At 41.5% G+C, this 15,590-nt stretch overlaps 1 protein-coding gene across 3 annotated transcripts in view; it reads right to left on the reverse strand.

Moving 5' to 3' along the window:
• SPOCK3 (SPARC (osteonectin), cwcv and kazal like domains proteoglycan 3) overlaps positions 1-15,590 on the reverse strand; it is a 442,183-nt gene that overhangs the window by 14,221 nt on the left and 412,372 nt on the right. For all 3 annotated transcript variants that reach the window (XM_082402143.1, XM_082402144.1, XM_082402145.1), the window contains one exon: positions 2,027-2,248. In XM_082402143.1, the coding sequence (XP_082258269.1) occupies positions 2,027-2,248 (222 nt within the window). The remainder of the gene's footprint in view (positions 1-2,026; positions 2,249-15,590) is intronic.

Raw genomic sequence — 15,590 nt, forward strand, 5'->3', positions numbered from 1 at the left:
GAAAAATTAAAATAACATTTGTCATCATAACAAAAGACCACGTCTCTTTAAGGCAGTTTACCTGGATTTACTTTTTTATTCTGTAAATCAGCGGTCCCCAACCTTTTTGGCACCAGGGACCAGTTCCATGGAAGACAATTTTTCCACGGATGGCGGGGGGTAACGGTTCAGGCGGTAATGGGAGCTACGTGGTGGGGGGATGGTTCAGGTGGTAATGTGAGCAATGGGGAGCGGCTGTAAATACAGATGAAGCTTTGCTTGCTCGCCCACTGCCCACCTCCTGCTGTATGGCCCAGTTCCTAACAGGCCACAGACCAGTACTGGTCCGCAGCCCGGGGCTTGGGGACCCCTGCTGTAAATGATTTAAGTGTATACTAGTCATTAAAACCAGAGCAAAACTTTTTAGGGGTATTCAGTCACCTAAAAAGCACATACGCAATAGTGTAAGTCAACAAGTGTGTGTGTTTGTGTCAGTATGTGAGTGTGTGTTTGTGAGTTTGTGTGTGTCTCTGTGCATGTGTGTCTATGTGTGTGTGTGTGAGTGTGTGCATGTGTGTCTATGTGTGAGTGTGTGTGTGTGTGTGTGTATGATTTAGAATATTTTAACAGATCCAATCTACTTTTTAAACGTTGTTTAAAGTGGTTTATAAACACATTAGTGGTTTAATCTATGCTACAAACCCTGCTGTTGACTCACTGCTAATCAATTTATGCATAAGCATGTCATCCCTAATCACTGAACTATTACTAATATATGAAAAAGTAATTGTGATAGTAAAATGACTGATATAATGTGCTGGCTTCCATATGAAAACCTGAGAATCATTAACACAGATTAGAGCAGCTTGTTCATTCTGGTAGCTGTCAAGGGCTTTAAAAGGCAGTGACAATAGCAGATGTATCATGTTAGACTAATTCTCAATTTGTTTTTCAAAATTAGCATCAAAGTTACATATGTCATTTTTTCTTAGTTTCCCCAAAGTTTATCATAATTTGAATGTTTTGGGTCTATTTCCCTTAGACACAATTTTAATTATCATTTGGCTGATTACATAAGCATGGCTCCCATTTTCCCTTATGTTACCATTTCCTAGTGAAGCAGGACCCATGAAGGACCAGCCTCATCCAACCCTCCAGGCTGCCTCGCCTCTCCTGGGGAATTGAGACTCTTTGCTAGTGCATTTTCATAAAGCTAAGTTATCTAAAAAGTTTGAAAGGCTAAGTCATTTTAAAATCAAAAGTGTAAAAATAACTTTATGGTGAATGCTGTGGTTCATTTGGCTCATTTAATAAGATCACAAAACAGAACATTAAAACTCCACAGCATAGTGATAAAAAACCCATTTATTTTACACCATGGGCAAAGCAGATAGCAAACTAATTTAAATGATTACTTTCAATATCTATGTTCTCATATCTCTGTGTGTTTCTTGGCGGTTCATAATGGAAACTATAATGAAGTGCATTAATAAAAAATATTAATGACTATTTTTCATCTCATTTAGCATGTTTTGCATCCCTAGCTGTGTTATACTGTTCAACGTGCTGCTTATTTGCTCTTTTATTAAACATTCTAATTGGAAAACTATCCCTCACAATGAATGGGGTGTAGCATGCTGGGTTTTTTTTTCATTGAAAAAAATTAAAAAAAAAATTTTCCTTGGAGTGTAGTTGATTTACAATGTTGTGTTAGTTTCAGGTGTACAGCAAAGTGAATCAGTTATACACATGTACATATGTCCTCTCTTTTTTTGATTCTTTTCCCATTTAGGCCATTGCAGAGTATTGAGTAGAGCTCCCTGTGCTGTACAGCAGGTCCCTATCGGTTACCTATTTTATACATAGTGGTGTGTGTATGTCAACCTCAGTCTCCCAATTCCCACCCCCGCCTTTTTCCCTGGGAGCCAAAAGTTTGTTTTCTGCACGTGTAACTGTCTCTGTTTTGTAAATTGAGGACAGGGTACAAATGAGCTTGTCTGTAGTGCACGGCTTTACTGCGCGGACGAGATGGCCTTTGGCTGGGTACCTTGTTGCCTCTGGAAGCAGTAGCACCACTCGTTGTTGGAGATGGAGCTGTCCTTGTACGTGTCACAGGAGCTGAAGAAGGCCTCCGCGCACCGCTCGTTCTTGTCCAGGTAAATGCTCCCAAGCTCCGACTGGTCCAGGAGCAGGTCGTAGTTTGTATCAAGTCTGTTAAACATCCAGCCGAGTGAATCCTTGCAAATTGGCAAAATACTGGTATCAAATCCTAAAGGCAAAGATGGAAGGATATTGGCTAAACATGAAAGTTGCCATCAGCAGCAAGCAAAATAAAGAAGTGTCACGGCGGGTTTGTAAGAACAAACCTGACTCCATGTTAGATCTGTTTCTTTTTCATTAACCTTTGTATCCTATTGCTTTTGCTACAGTTAAGAATGTTGCCTACAGCCTAAAACATACAGGATAGCCCAGTTCTCAAGGCTCTGACCTTTAAGGGGATAACATTTTTCCATTCATATAGAGATAAAAAGTTGCCCAACAGAGAATAACATTTGTCTTGTTGGAGGTTTACAGGAACATCGTGACCTGACCTGCGTGGATAGATGCAAGAACAAGGATTCTGACACCATGAAGTTTGCAACAACCAGCCACGCCCCTCCCTCACCTGGCCTTTAAAAATGCTTTGCTGAGACCCTTCTGGGAGTTTGGGGTTTTCTGGGCATGAGCCACCCATCTACTTGCTTGGCCCTGCGATAAACTTTTCTCTGCCCCAAACTCTGACGTTCCGATTTGTTTGGCCTCACTGTGCGTCACGCATACGAACTTGCAATCAGGTTCCTTAGGGCACCTACTCAACAGTCAGAAGTCGGGCTTACATCCATCTTGAGTAACTGGTTTCAGAGTGAAGAGGGGGTAGTAATATACACCTCTCAGGAGAGCTGTGAGAGTTAACTAACCAGAATATAAGGCGTCTAGTACTAATCAGTCATTCATTCAGTGGCAGTTACTACTGTAATTATATTATATATTATTTACTATTCTTTTTTTGTTGTTCAAGCTTTTTCTGAGTAAATAGGCTAGACGCATGCCTTGCTAGGTGGATATACCTATAACTGAATAATAATACCCTACTCATAAAGAAGTAAAATTCATTTTTTATTCAAAGGAATGAAAATGCCCTTTGAACAAAAGTATAATTAACACAATAAATAATAACTTCAATAATGCTCTGTATCTTGGTACAACCATGGTGACCGTGATAGTTCACAAGTAATATCCAGAGCAAGAATAACCAGCAGGTAATTTACACACTGCTCTGTCTTCCGCTTCCCACAAGGCAACTTTTTAAGCACACAGCCACTAGAATGGGGCAGCAGGGTGCAGTGGCAGCAGATGTGCATCAGAGCTACACACCATCGAAGTGTGGGCTACCTGGGTCAGCTGCTGACCTCGTGAAGGCTCGGTGTCCTAAAAAGCAGCAGATGCAACGTCAGCGTGTGAAGCGTAACTGAGAAATTTACTTTCAACTCTTCTTATTTGGCAGGTTTAAGCTACCTTGAACGCGGGTTTTGTCATCTGGTTTTTGTTTTATTTGCTACTTTTCATGCATTGCAAGTGAAAAAAACAATACTTGCGTCACTGGTATGGAAGAGAGGGTGTGTTTGGAGATACGACGGCTTTCTGAAAACCGAGTATCAGAAAGACTTAGTCTTCAACAGCAGGAGCTGAGGAGTTTAACCGTTTACGAGTGGAATCCCCTCTCAGGGGTAGTGAAGGTTATGTTCTAATAGTTACATGCACTATTTTGATAATTTTAGTTTGTTAAAATTCGAGATGCAAGAATAAATGCAGATATAGATATTTAAGGTTTCCTGTTCAAATCCTATATAGCATTTTAAGGATACTTAGGATTAAAGATGAAATAGGACTTAAGCAATTCATAATTTCACCACCTTTTCAGGGTTTATTTTACTAATAAATTCAGAGCACATTTAGTGCTTTCTACCTGTGCATCACTGTCTCGCAATGGGGGCCAAAGGTAAAGTGGTATTTGTGACACTTTCATAAAAGCAGAGAGACAGAAATTCAGTGGTTTTCTCACTGTTTGTATTTTTCTTTGTAAAATTGTTTGTAGAACCAAACAGAATTCTCCCAAACAAACAAACAGACAGAGAGCAAACATGAACTGCTCAATTCCTATTGACTTTCCAGGTCTTGACCCTGGTTCTGAGAATGCAGGGTTGAAACATACAGACAAGACCCCATTCTCTAAGAGTTTACTTTGAAAACCAGCCTGGTTTAAGATATTGGTTGAAACTGCCTCTTACCACCCGAAGTTGTCAAATGCCCAGGGATTACATGAAGAAAGCAACCTGCAGAAAAAGATATACTAAAGTCTGTAAAACCATTTAAAGAACCTGAATTCGGGGTGTGAGACTCTGGTGTGCCTTGGACCCCACCCTTCCTTCCCAAGCTCATTTTAGGAGGCAATGGAGAAACTTAACTGCCTTCAGCAAGACCTTTTTTGACCCACCTCCTAGAGTAATGAAAATAAAAACAAAAATAAACAAATGGGACCTAATGAAACTTAAAAGCTTTTATACAGCAAAGGAAACCATAAACAAAAGACAAACCACAGAATGGGAGAAAATATTTGCAAACAATGCAACCGACAAGGGATTAATCTCCAAAATTACAAACAACTCATGCAGCTCAATATCAAAAAATCAAACAACCCAATCAAAAAATGGGCAGAAGACCTAAATAGACATTTCTCCAAAGAAGACATACAGATGGCCAACAAACACATGAAAAGATGCTCAACATCACTAATTATTAGAGAAATGCAAATCAAAACTACAGTGAGGTATCACCTCACACCGGTCAGAATGGCAATCATCAAAAATTCTACAAACAATAAATGCTGGAGAGGGTGTGGAGAAAAGGGAACCCTCTTGCACTGTTGGTGGGAATGTAAATTGATACAGCCACTATGGAGAACAGTATGGAGGTTCCTTAAAAAACTAAAAATAGAACTACCATATGACCCAGCAATCCCACTACTGGGCATATACCCTGAGAAAACCATAATTCGAACAGATACATGCACCCCAATGTTCACAGCAGCACTATTTACAATAGCCAGGACATGGAAGCAACCTAAATGTCCATCGGCAGATGAATGGATAAAGAAGATGTGGTACATATATACAATGGAATATTACTCAGCCATAAAAAAGAATGAAATAGTGCCATTTGCAGAGATGTGGATGGACCTAGAGACTGTCATACAGAGTGATGGAAGTCAGAAAGAGAAAAACAAATGTTGTATATTAACGTATGTATGTGGAATCTAGAAAAATGGTATAGATGATCTTATTTGTGAAGCAGAAATAGAGACATAGACGTAGAGAACAAACGTATGGATACCAAGGGGGAAAAGGGGGGGGCTGGGATGAATTGGGAGATGGGGATTAAGTCATATATAATATTGATACTATGTATAAAATAGATAACCAATGAGAACCTACTGTATAGCACAGGGAACTCTACTCAGTGCTCTGTGGTGACCTAAATGGGAAGGAAATCCAAAAAAGAGGGGATATATGTTTATGTATAGCTGATTCATTTTGCTGTACAGCAGAAACTAACACAGCATTGTAAAGCAACTATACTCCAATAAAAGTTAATTAAAAAAGAGAAGGAGACTTAACCTGCCTTTATGAACAAAAGGTCTTGGAAGAGGAGAGAAGGGCACTGGGAGTCAGTGACGAGAGTTTATCCCCTCCCCCACCTACTTCTGAAGGGAGGGGTCATCTGGTGAGCCTCCCAGAGCTCTGCACGGGGCGGGGGGTGGGGTGGTGGTGCTGCAAGAGCATCCCGTAAATGCACCAGAGTCTGCGGGGACAGGGAGTGTCTGACCCCCGGGGGAAGGCCTGCTTATCTGCTTTTTGATGAGTCCTGTTGCTGCCAAAGTGGGAAAGGCAGCCGGAGTAGAGCGGCAGGGACGGCTCTGGGTCAAGCAGCGCCTGGAGGCTCAGTCTGGGTGCTGGGATGCTGAGATGGGTGGGACACAGGGGACCCCAGAGGAGGTGCGCAGAAGCCAGCGGCTGGGGATCAACAAGAGAGCTCCCTGTTGGGAGGAGTGATGGAGGACCAGCGCAGAGACCACAGAGCAAGCGTGCCCTGTCCTCAGCACGGTGAGGCTGCAGTGCTGACGTGACCGGACTTTGTTTTATTGGGTGGGCCAAGAAGTGCCTTCGGTTTCTTAAGTAAAAATAAAAGACACAGTGTTCATTTTCACCAAGAACTTTATGGAACAACGTATTCACCCTTTTGTTCCACTACTTTCTGCCATTTTTCAGGCAACTTGATAATTCCATCTTCCCAAAACGTTTTGTCTTTTTGAGCAACGAACTGTTCCAGGTGCCTTTTACAGTCTTCCAGGGAATTGAAATTTTCTCCATTAAGAGAATTTTGTAAAGACTGAAATAAATGGAAATCCGAAGGTGCAATGTCTGGTGAATAGGGCAGATGAATCAGAACTTCCCAGCCAAGCTGTAACAGTTTCTGCCTGGTTATCAAAGAAACACGTGGTCTTGTGTTATCCTGATGGAAGATTATGTGTTTTCTGTTGATTAATTCTGGACGCTTTTTGTTGAGTGATGCTTTCAGTTGGTCTAATTGGGAGCAGTACTTGTTGGAATTATTCATTTGGTTTTCTGGAAGGAGCTCGTAATAGAGGACTCCCTTCCAATCCCACCATATACACAACATCACCTTCTTTGGATGAAGATCGGCCTTTGGTGTGGTTGGTGGTGGGTTATTTCGCTTGCCCCACTATCTCTTCTGTTCCACACTGTTGTACAGTATCCATTTTTCATTGCCTGTCACAACTGGTTTTAAACATGGAATGTTTTCATTACGTTTCAGTAGAGAATCGCATGCGGAAATACGGTCAAAAAGGTTTTTTTCGCTTAACTTAGGTGGAACACAAATGTCAAAGCAATTCACATAACCAAGCTGGTGCAAATGATTTTCAGTGCTTGATTTGGATATTTTGAGTATGTCTGCTCTCTCCTGCGTGGTATAACGCTGATTGTTCTCAATTAATATCTCGATTTGATCGCTATCAAATTCAACTGGTCTGCCTGACCATGGAGCATCGCCCAGTGAGAAATCTCCAGCACGAAACTTCGCAAACCACTTTTGACACATTTGGTCAGTCACAGCACCTTCTCCATACACTGCACAAATCTTTTTGTGTGTTTCAGTTGCATCTTTACCTTTCTTGAAATAATAAAGCATAATATGCCGAAAATGTTGCTTTTTTTCCTTCTGTCTTCAATATTAAAATGGCTACACAAAAACACACCAATTTTGATGTCTTTTTTTAAATGCACGCTGATATGACAGCTGTCACATACAAACTAACAAAATTGTTTCAAATGAAGTTAAAGACAACTAAGTGCTACTAGAGCCATCTTACGGAGAAAACCGAACGAAACTTTTGGCCAACCCAATAGAAGGAAAACAGCCTCTGCACAGGATTAGATGGGAGCTGGGGCGGAAGCTGGGAGACCAGCAGGAAGTAACCATCACAGCCCTCGTGAGAGATTTCTGCAGATTGTTTGTATCACATCTTCACTCGAGCTTCTTTTGAACAATCATCAATCTTTAAAATATAAGTTTTAAAATGATCTCTGCCCAGCTTTTATGACGTGCCAGCCAATATCCTTGTCAGTTTTAATGCATTGTTATTTTTCTCAGTATAGGGTGAAAGAAAAGTGGTCTTAACCACTCAATGGTTTTTGTAGCTCTACTTTGAGGAGAGCTTTTCTACAAATCAGATATCAACATGAAAGAATATTTCTGAAAATATGACATTCATAGATACTTAACAAACCTTAGACCCAACAGGACCAAGAGTTTATCCTTTATGTTACAAAGAAATGGACTTCTTATAGAGTACATGCCTGGTGAATGATCAATTTGATGACATGTGATGTCTTAGATGGAGAATGTCAGGGAATCTGATTTGGATTCAGGTCACTGGCCCGAGTTCTGTCACTACCTTGTTGTGGTTAAGTTATTTAATGTATCAAGGCTGTAATGTCCACACTGAGACAATGTGGGGATTTTTAAAGTATGATCTCTATGTTACCCTGGAGATAAAAAATACAGCGAGTTTATGTTATTTGAATGATATAGTTATACACAAAGTTGTGTTACAAGGGTCACTGGAATGATAAGTAACAGAAAAGGACTAGCAATAAAATTATTCTGATAGTCTAAATTATCAATAAATGTATACTATTCAGTATGATTCTGTTGATGCTACAAATATAAAATAAAATTAATTTGGAAAAAATTTTAAACTTTTGGAGCCACAGACACTATGTGGTAACTTTGAGCATTCTCGGATATGCTACTGTATATTTATTATATATAATACAGTACAAATATTATATATGTGTATATATATATATAGCAAAGAATTCTAGGTCCAGCCAGAAATCTGGCTTGGGTCACCAAAGTAAAAACTTTTGCTTTCACCCAATTTCTGAAGTCTACTTTGCCTCATAGAAACATAACCACTCCAGCTTTCTTATGATTAGAATTTCCACTATTTTACTTTCAACTAATTTTCATTTTACATTTAAAATGGGTCTCTGAGAGACAGCATGGCACTGAGTCTCACATTTTTTCCAAGTCTGACAATCTCGGCCTTTTTACTGAAGTGTTAAGGCCACATGCATTTAATATTATCAAAATGGTTGTATTTAAAACTTCCATCTTGTTATTATTTGATTTGTCCCCTCTGTTATTTGTCTTTTCCTGTCTTGTTTTTTATTAAACATGTTGCTCTTATTTTTTATGATTCCCACTTAATCTCCACTATTGGTTTATGTGGCAGGCAAAACCGTGGTCCCTCAAAGATATCCACGTGGACCTATGTGATACCACATCCAAAAGGGAGTTATGAGTATGGGTGGAATTAAAGTTCCTAATCAGTTGACTTTAAAATTGGGAGCTCATCATGGATTATCTGCATTGACCCCACCTAATCACATAAACCCTTAAAAGTGAAGAACTTTTCCCAGCTGTAGTCAGACAGAAATGACACAGAAAAAAAAGGCTTTAAGGAAGGAGGCTGTGAGCCCAGGAACACGGGTGGTCCCTAGGAACTGAGCACAACACAAAGGAAAGGGGGCCCTGGTCCTACAGCCGCAGGAGCCGAATTCTGACCACCATCCACTGACCAGGGAAATGGATCCTCTCCTGGAGCCTCCGACACCTCGATCTTAGTGTGGTGAGACCTGCATTAGACCTCGGACCTACAGAGCTGTGAAACGATGAATCTGTGCTCCTAAACTACTAAGTTTTGAGGTAATGCTACATCAGCAGTAGAAAATTAACGTAGTTTATTCACTATATTTATTTTATTGTTTGGTGGTTGCCCAGGGTTTACAGTATATGTCACTGGCTATCATGTCTACCTTCAGATGATGTCACAGCCTTGACATCCGCTGTAAGGAACTTACCAGAGTGTACTTAGACCCCAATTCCTCCACACTTTCTGCAATTCATCCATTTAAATTCTACATGTTATAAACCCCATGCGCTGTTACAGTGTTTGCTCTAAACAACTTAATCGCTTTTCAACTGATTAAAAATGAGAAAAGAAACCCTTTTACTTTAAAGGAAACTTTGTTTTCTATGCATGACACTCTGACACCAAGTGTGCGGCTTTTCCGCCCAGCAGTACTCTATTTTCTGTGGACGGCAGTGAGGGTCCTGCAGCTCAGTTCAGTCCTTACCTCCGTCCTCAGACCCCAGAGCCTATGGGCTCAGCTCCACAAGACGGCGCCCACCCCACATACCAGCTGCGAGAGGTGGGGACTTGGGTCGACTGGGCTGCAGACGGGGGTTCCCACAACACTCCTCAGGTTCCGTAACTTACTAGAACGGCACAGAACTCAGGGAAAACATTACCTACGTTTGCCAGTTCATTATAAAGGCAATTATAAAAGATAGCAATAGACAGCCCGATGAAGCGGTACCCAGGGCGAGTTCTGGAAGGGTCCCGGGCCGGAGCTTCTGTCCCACGGGGCTGGCGTGTGTCACCCTCTCAGCACGGGGGCGCACCCACCAACCCAGAAGCTCTCTGGACCCTGTGATTGGGGATTTTATGGAGACTCCACCACGGAGGCATGAATGACTCTTAACTCCATCTCCTCCCCAGAGGATGGAGGGGGGCTGAAAGCTCCTCCCTCCTAACCGGGGCTCGGTCTTTCTGGTTACCGCCCCCCAACCTGGGGCCATCCAGGAGCCCCAGAGTCGCCCCCTTCTGTAGAAGACGCTCCTTTCACCCAGCAGTTCCAGGGGATTCGGGAGCTCTGTGGAAGGAGCTCCTATCACCCTCATCACGCAGGAAATAACAAGGGTTTTAGGAACCCTGTGTCAGGAACTGGGGTCAAAGACCAGATATTAGAACAAGATATGCTCCCAGCACCTCTACTACTCAGGAAATTAGGGTAACAGAAGCTCTGTGTCAGGAATCCTGGGCAGGGACCAATTGCATTATTTCTCACCATGTCACATTTCTGGTCCGTGATAGTCCTCAGTATAGATAGAAACTTCCATGTGGCATCACTACCTTCTAGAAATTCCTGTAACATTTCTTGAAATCTCTCAACTTTGGATTGTTTAAAATGTCTTGATTTTAGCTTTCTTTGCCAGGGATGGTAGTTTTTTTCTTTTCTTTTAGCACATTAGAAATGTTCCACCATGTTCTGGCCTCGTGGTCTCTGGGGAAAAGCTTGCCGATGCCCTGATCTTTGTTCCTCTGAACAAAATTTGTCCTCCCCCCTTTATTTTCCTTCCAGTTGCTTTTAAGAGGCTCTTCTTAATGCTGACTTTTAGCATTTTGATTAGGGTATGCTTTGGTTCGTTTTTCTTTGTTTCTGTTTCTTGATGTTTGTTGTACTTGTATCTGTGGGTTTATAATATTCATCAAGTTCAGAAAATTTTAGCCATATTTCTTCATATAACTTTCTAAACCTCACACCTCCAGTACTGTTACTCATAGGTAATGCATCTGACATGGCCCCAGAGTTCACTAAGACACAGGCTTCTGTTTGTTTCTTTTTTCCTATGTGCTTTATTTTGGGTAGTTTCTATCATATCTCTTCAGGTACATGGACTTTTTCTTCTGCAGTGTCCATTGTGCTTTTTTTTTTTTTTAAACATCTTTATTGAAGTATAATTGCTTTACAATGGTGTGTTAGTTTCTGCTTTAAAACAAAGTGAATCAGTTATACATATACATATGTTCCCATATCTCTTCCCTCTTGCATCTCCCACCCTCCCACCCTCCCTATCCCACCCCTCGGGGTGGTCACAAAGCACCGAGCTGATCTCCCTGTGCTATGCGGCTGCTTCCCACTAGCTATCTATTTTACATTTGGTAGTGTATATATGTCCATGACACTCTCTCACCCTGTCACATCTCACCCCTCCCCCTCCCCATATCCTCAAGTCCATTCTTTAGTAGGTCTGTGTCTTTATTCCCATCTTGCCACTAGGTTCTTCATGACCTTTTTTTTTTTTCTCCCTTAGATTCCATATATATGTTAGCATACTGTATTTGTTTTTCTCTTTCTGACTTACTTCACTCTGTATGACAGACTCTAACTCCATCCACCTCATTACAAATACCTCCATTTCATTTCTTTTTATGGCTGAGTAATATTCCATTGTATATATGTGCCACATCTTCTTTATCCATTCATCCGATGATGGACACTTTGGTTGCTTCCATGTCCTGGCTATTGTAAATAGAACTGCAATGAACATTTTGGTACATGACTCTTTTTGAATTATGGTTTTCTCAGGGTATATGCCCAGTAGTGGGATTGCTGGGTCGTATGGTAGTTCTATTTTTAGTTTTTTAAGGAACCTCCATACTGTTCTCCATAGTGGCTGTATCAATTTACATTCCCACCAACAGTGCAAGAGGTTCCCTTTTCTCCACACCCTCTCCAGCATTTATTGTTTCTAGATTTTTTGATGATGGCCATTCTGACCTGTGTGAGATGATACTTCATTGTAGTTTTGATTTGCATTTCTCTAATGATTAATGATGTTGAGCATTCTTTCATGTGTCTGTTGGCCATCTGTACATCTTCTTTGGAGAAATGTCTATTTAGGTCTTCTGCCCATTTTTGGATTGGGTTGTTTGTTTTTTTGTTATTGAGCTGCATGAGCTGCTTGTAAATCTTGGAGATTAATCCTTTGTCAGTTGCTTGTCCAATGTGCTTTTAACTCACCCAGCACATTCTTCATTTCATTTATTGCCAGCTTCCCCAGATATACTATGTGGGTGTTTTCTTCATATATCCCCTCTTGCAACTGCTGTCCCTGTTTACCTTTATATAACTGTGCATATTAATAATATTTACAATAGTTGTTTCAGGTCCTTGTATACTCATCCCACCATCACTGTTATTTCTGGGTATATTTTCTGGATTGCAGTTTCTCCAAGTTGTGGACCATATTTTTATGCTTCATAGCATACTTGGTAGATCTCAGTTGGATGCTGCACATTGTGAATTTTAAGTTATCAGTGGTTGGGTTTTGTGGAATACCTCTATGTGTTATACATACTTCTGGCATGAAGTTAAAAACCTGCATGTCAGTCTGACTCTGAAGGCAGCTTTAAGGCTTTGTTATGTGGGTGCAGAGCAGACCTTCATTCCAGGACAGATATAGTCCCACCAGCAATGCAAGTCTTATTTCATCATAGGGACGAACAACCATTTCTTCATCTACTCACCAGGCAAGGACATTTGGGTTCTGGCTAGTTTTGTAATTATAAATAAAGTTGCTATAAACATTCACATATGTTTTTATGTGAGTGTATGTTGTAAGTTCTCAAGGATAAATATCTTGAGATGGGATTTCTGGGTCATATGGTACGTTTATGCTCCTTTTAGAAAACACTGCCCAACCGTTCTTCAGAGTGGCTGCACCACTTTGCATTCCCACGAGCAGCGGACGAGAGACACAGTTACCCAGGCCTCACCTAGCACTGCTATTCACTTGGAGCCATTCTCATAAGGATGTAAGAGGCATCTCACTGTGAACAAAAGTTTAGCCTCTCCCTAATGTTGACGGACGTCCAGATTCTCTTCATGTGTTAATTACACCATATCCCTTCTTTAGTGATGTGTACAGATGTTCTGCCCACTTTTAGTTGGGTTGTTTGTTTTACCACTATTGAGAAATGAGTGTTATTTATATTTTCTAGATGCAAGTCCTTTATCAGGTATGTATTTGCCAATATTTTGTCCCACTTTGTGGCTTGTCTTTTCACTGTTTAATCAGTAGCTTTCAAAAATCAAACATTTTTAATGTTGATGAAGTTTGGCATCACTTTTTCCTTTTATGCATCGTGTCTAAGAAACCTCTGCTGACCAAAGGTGACATGTGTTTGTGCTTACGTTTCCTCCTATAAGTTTTATAGTCTTAGGCTGTCCACTTAGGACTGACTTTTACTTCAGGTAAATGATGACTTTGGGACTCTCTTCCATGGACTGCTCCGTTGGACACAAGTGAAAGTCAGGCCACCCTTACCCCACTTGGGGAGAAAGTGAACCTCCCGGCTAGGGGCGGGGACTGCATGTTCCCTTGTGCTCTGCACGTGCCTTGTGTTGCCCCATCGCGGGACACACTGCAGCCCTGGGCCCCGTGATCATATGGCCTGCCAGCCATGGCAGCTCCTCGGAGGGAAGCAGACACCGAGCTCTGGACCCCTGCCTGGGTCCCCCAGGCTCTCTCCTGGTCACAGAGCCCAGGACGAGGTACACACGTGGCCCCTTCCCCAGGGCGGCTGCCTGTTCCACGTCTAATCCCGACACCACCAGGGTCACTGCGGGCTTTGTTCCTGTAGCTGCGCATCTCGAAGTGAAAACTGGGCACAAATGGGATCCCCTCCCCACCCTGTCCCAGCGCCTCTACCTTCCTTCCTGGTCCTCAGAGCTGCAGTCAAGGGTAATCAGTCAAAATCAGGGCAAGGAACCCCAGGATCTTAAAGACAATCACGCAAAATTAGTACATTTAGGGATTATTATAAATGATCCCCTTTTAGTTTATGTGTAATTAACTTTAAAACTAGTGAGAAGGTAATACTTCATATAAAAAAATTACTCATGGGCTTCCCTGGTGGCGCAGTGGTGGAGAATCTGCCTGCCGATGCAGGGGACATGGGTTCGAGCCCTGGTCTGGGAAGATCCCACATGCCGCGGAGCAACTAGGCCCATAAGCCACAACTACTGAGCCTGTGCGTATGGAGCCTGTGCTCCACAACAGGAGAGGCCGCGACAGTGAGAGGCCCGCACACCGCGATGCAGAGTGGCCCCCACTTGCCGCAACTAGAGAGAGCCCTCGCACAGAAACGAAGACCCAACACAGCAAAAATAAATAAATAAATTAAAAAAATATTACTCATAAATAGATTTAACTCGTTATCAACCTTTGCATTTTCCAACGGATGTTAGAACACGGGGACCCAAAGCTACAAGTGATAGAGTGGAGACTAAATAAACAGAAAGTACATAAACTGAATTTAAAAACCACGCGATGCTGTCTGCTTCTAGTGTTTCTAAAAATGGCTCGCTCCCTATTTTTCTCCACTGCTCTGACCGGGTCTGTGCTGTACGTCTGGGTTAGAACGTGGCCCCAGTGTTCCAGCTGGGACATTCTTCTCATAAGAGGCTCGATGCCCAATTTCCAGGAGCTCACAACTCACAGTGTTATCACAAAGACAGGGGATCTGTGCGTGAAATGCTCTCCTATTGTCACAAAAAGTATCAAATCTGCTAGTCTGTCAATATGAGATGAGAGAAAAAATAACTGAGGGATAATTTAAATTTATAAAACTGAAATATGTATTAGTTAGGAAACTGACACAATGCAACATTCAAAAATGGTTTTTTAGAGTCTAAGGTAATTTGTACCTTATAACAAATTCAGAAATAACACACAGCTGTGTATGGTTTACTCAGAGTGGCTTCAGGTCACAGGCTGTGGTTCTGCATGGCGTGGCCTGAAGGTCTCCGACGGCCGTGACTTCCTGAAAGTTCCCCTTGGGTCTTTGCAAGGTCCTCCTCCCTTGAGAATGATAACTTTCATGAACTTTTATGATAGTTTTTCGAAACAGAAGTAACCTAGGGCTCAATCTTATAATAAATGTCATATTTGGGATACTTATATTTTTAGGATGTTAAAAATAATAAGTATGTGGCTTTCATCAGCATAAAAAGAATATTATATGCAAACAAATTAAAAAGGATAAAATTACCATGTTTGTATGCAGCCAAGGATGGGAACTGCATTTAGAAGGAGGTTAGGTCACTTACTTTCTTCTCCTCTCCAGTGTTCCTGAGATATAGTTGACATAACATTGTATTATTTAGTCCAAAGTGTGCAGCATATTCTCTTAGCAACTTTCAAATACACAACACAGCATTGTTAACTGTAGTCGCCATGCTGCACATTACATCCCAGGACTTATTCATCCCCAGAACCTCTTATCTTCTAAGTGGAAG

Source organism: Balaenoptera borealis, assembly GCF_965194805.1.
Source record: "Balaenoptera borealis genome assembly, chromosome: 8".
Lineage (NCBI taxonomy): Eukaryota > Metazoa > Chordata > Mammalia > Artiodactyla > Balaenopteridae > Balaenoptera > Balaenoptera borealis.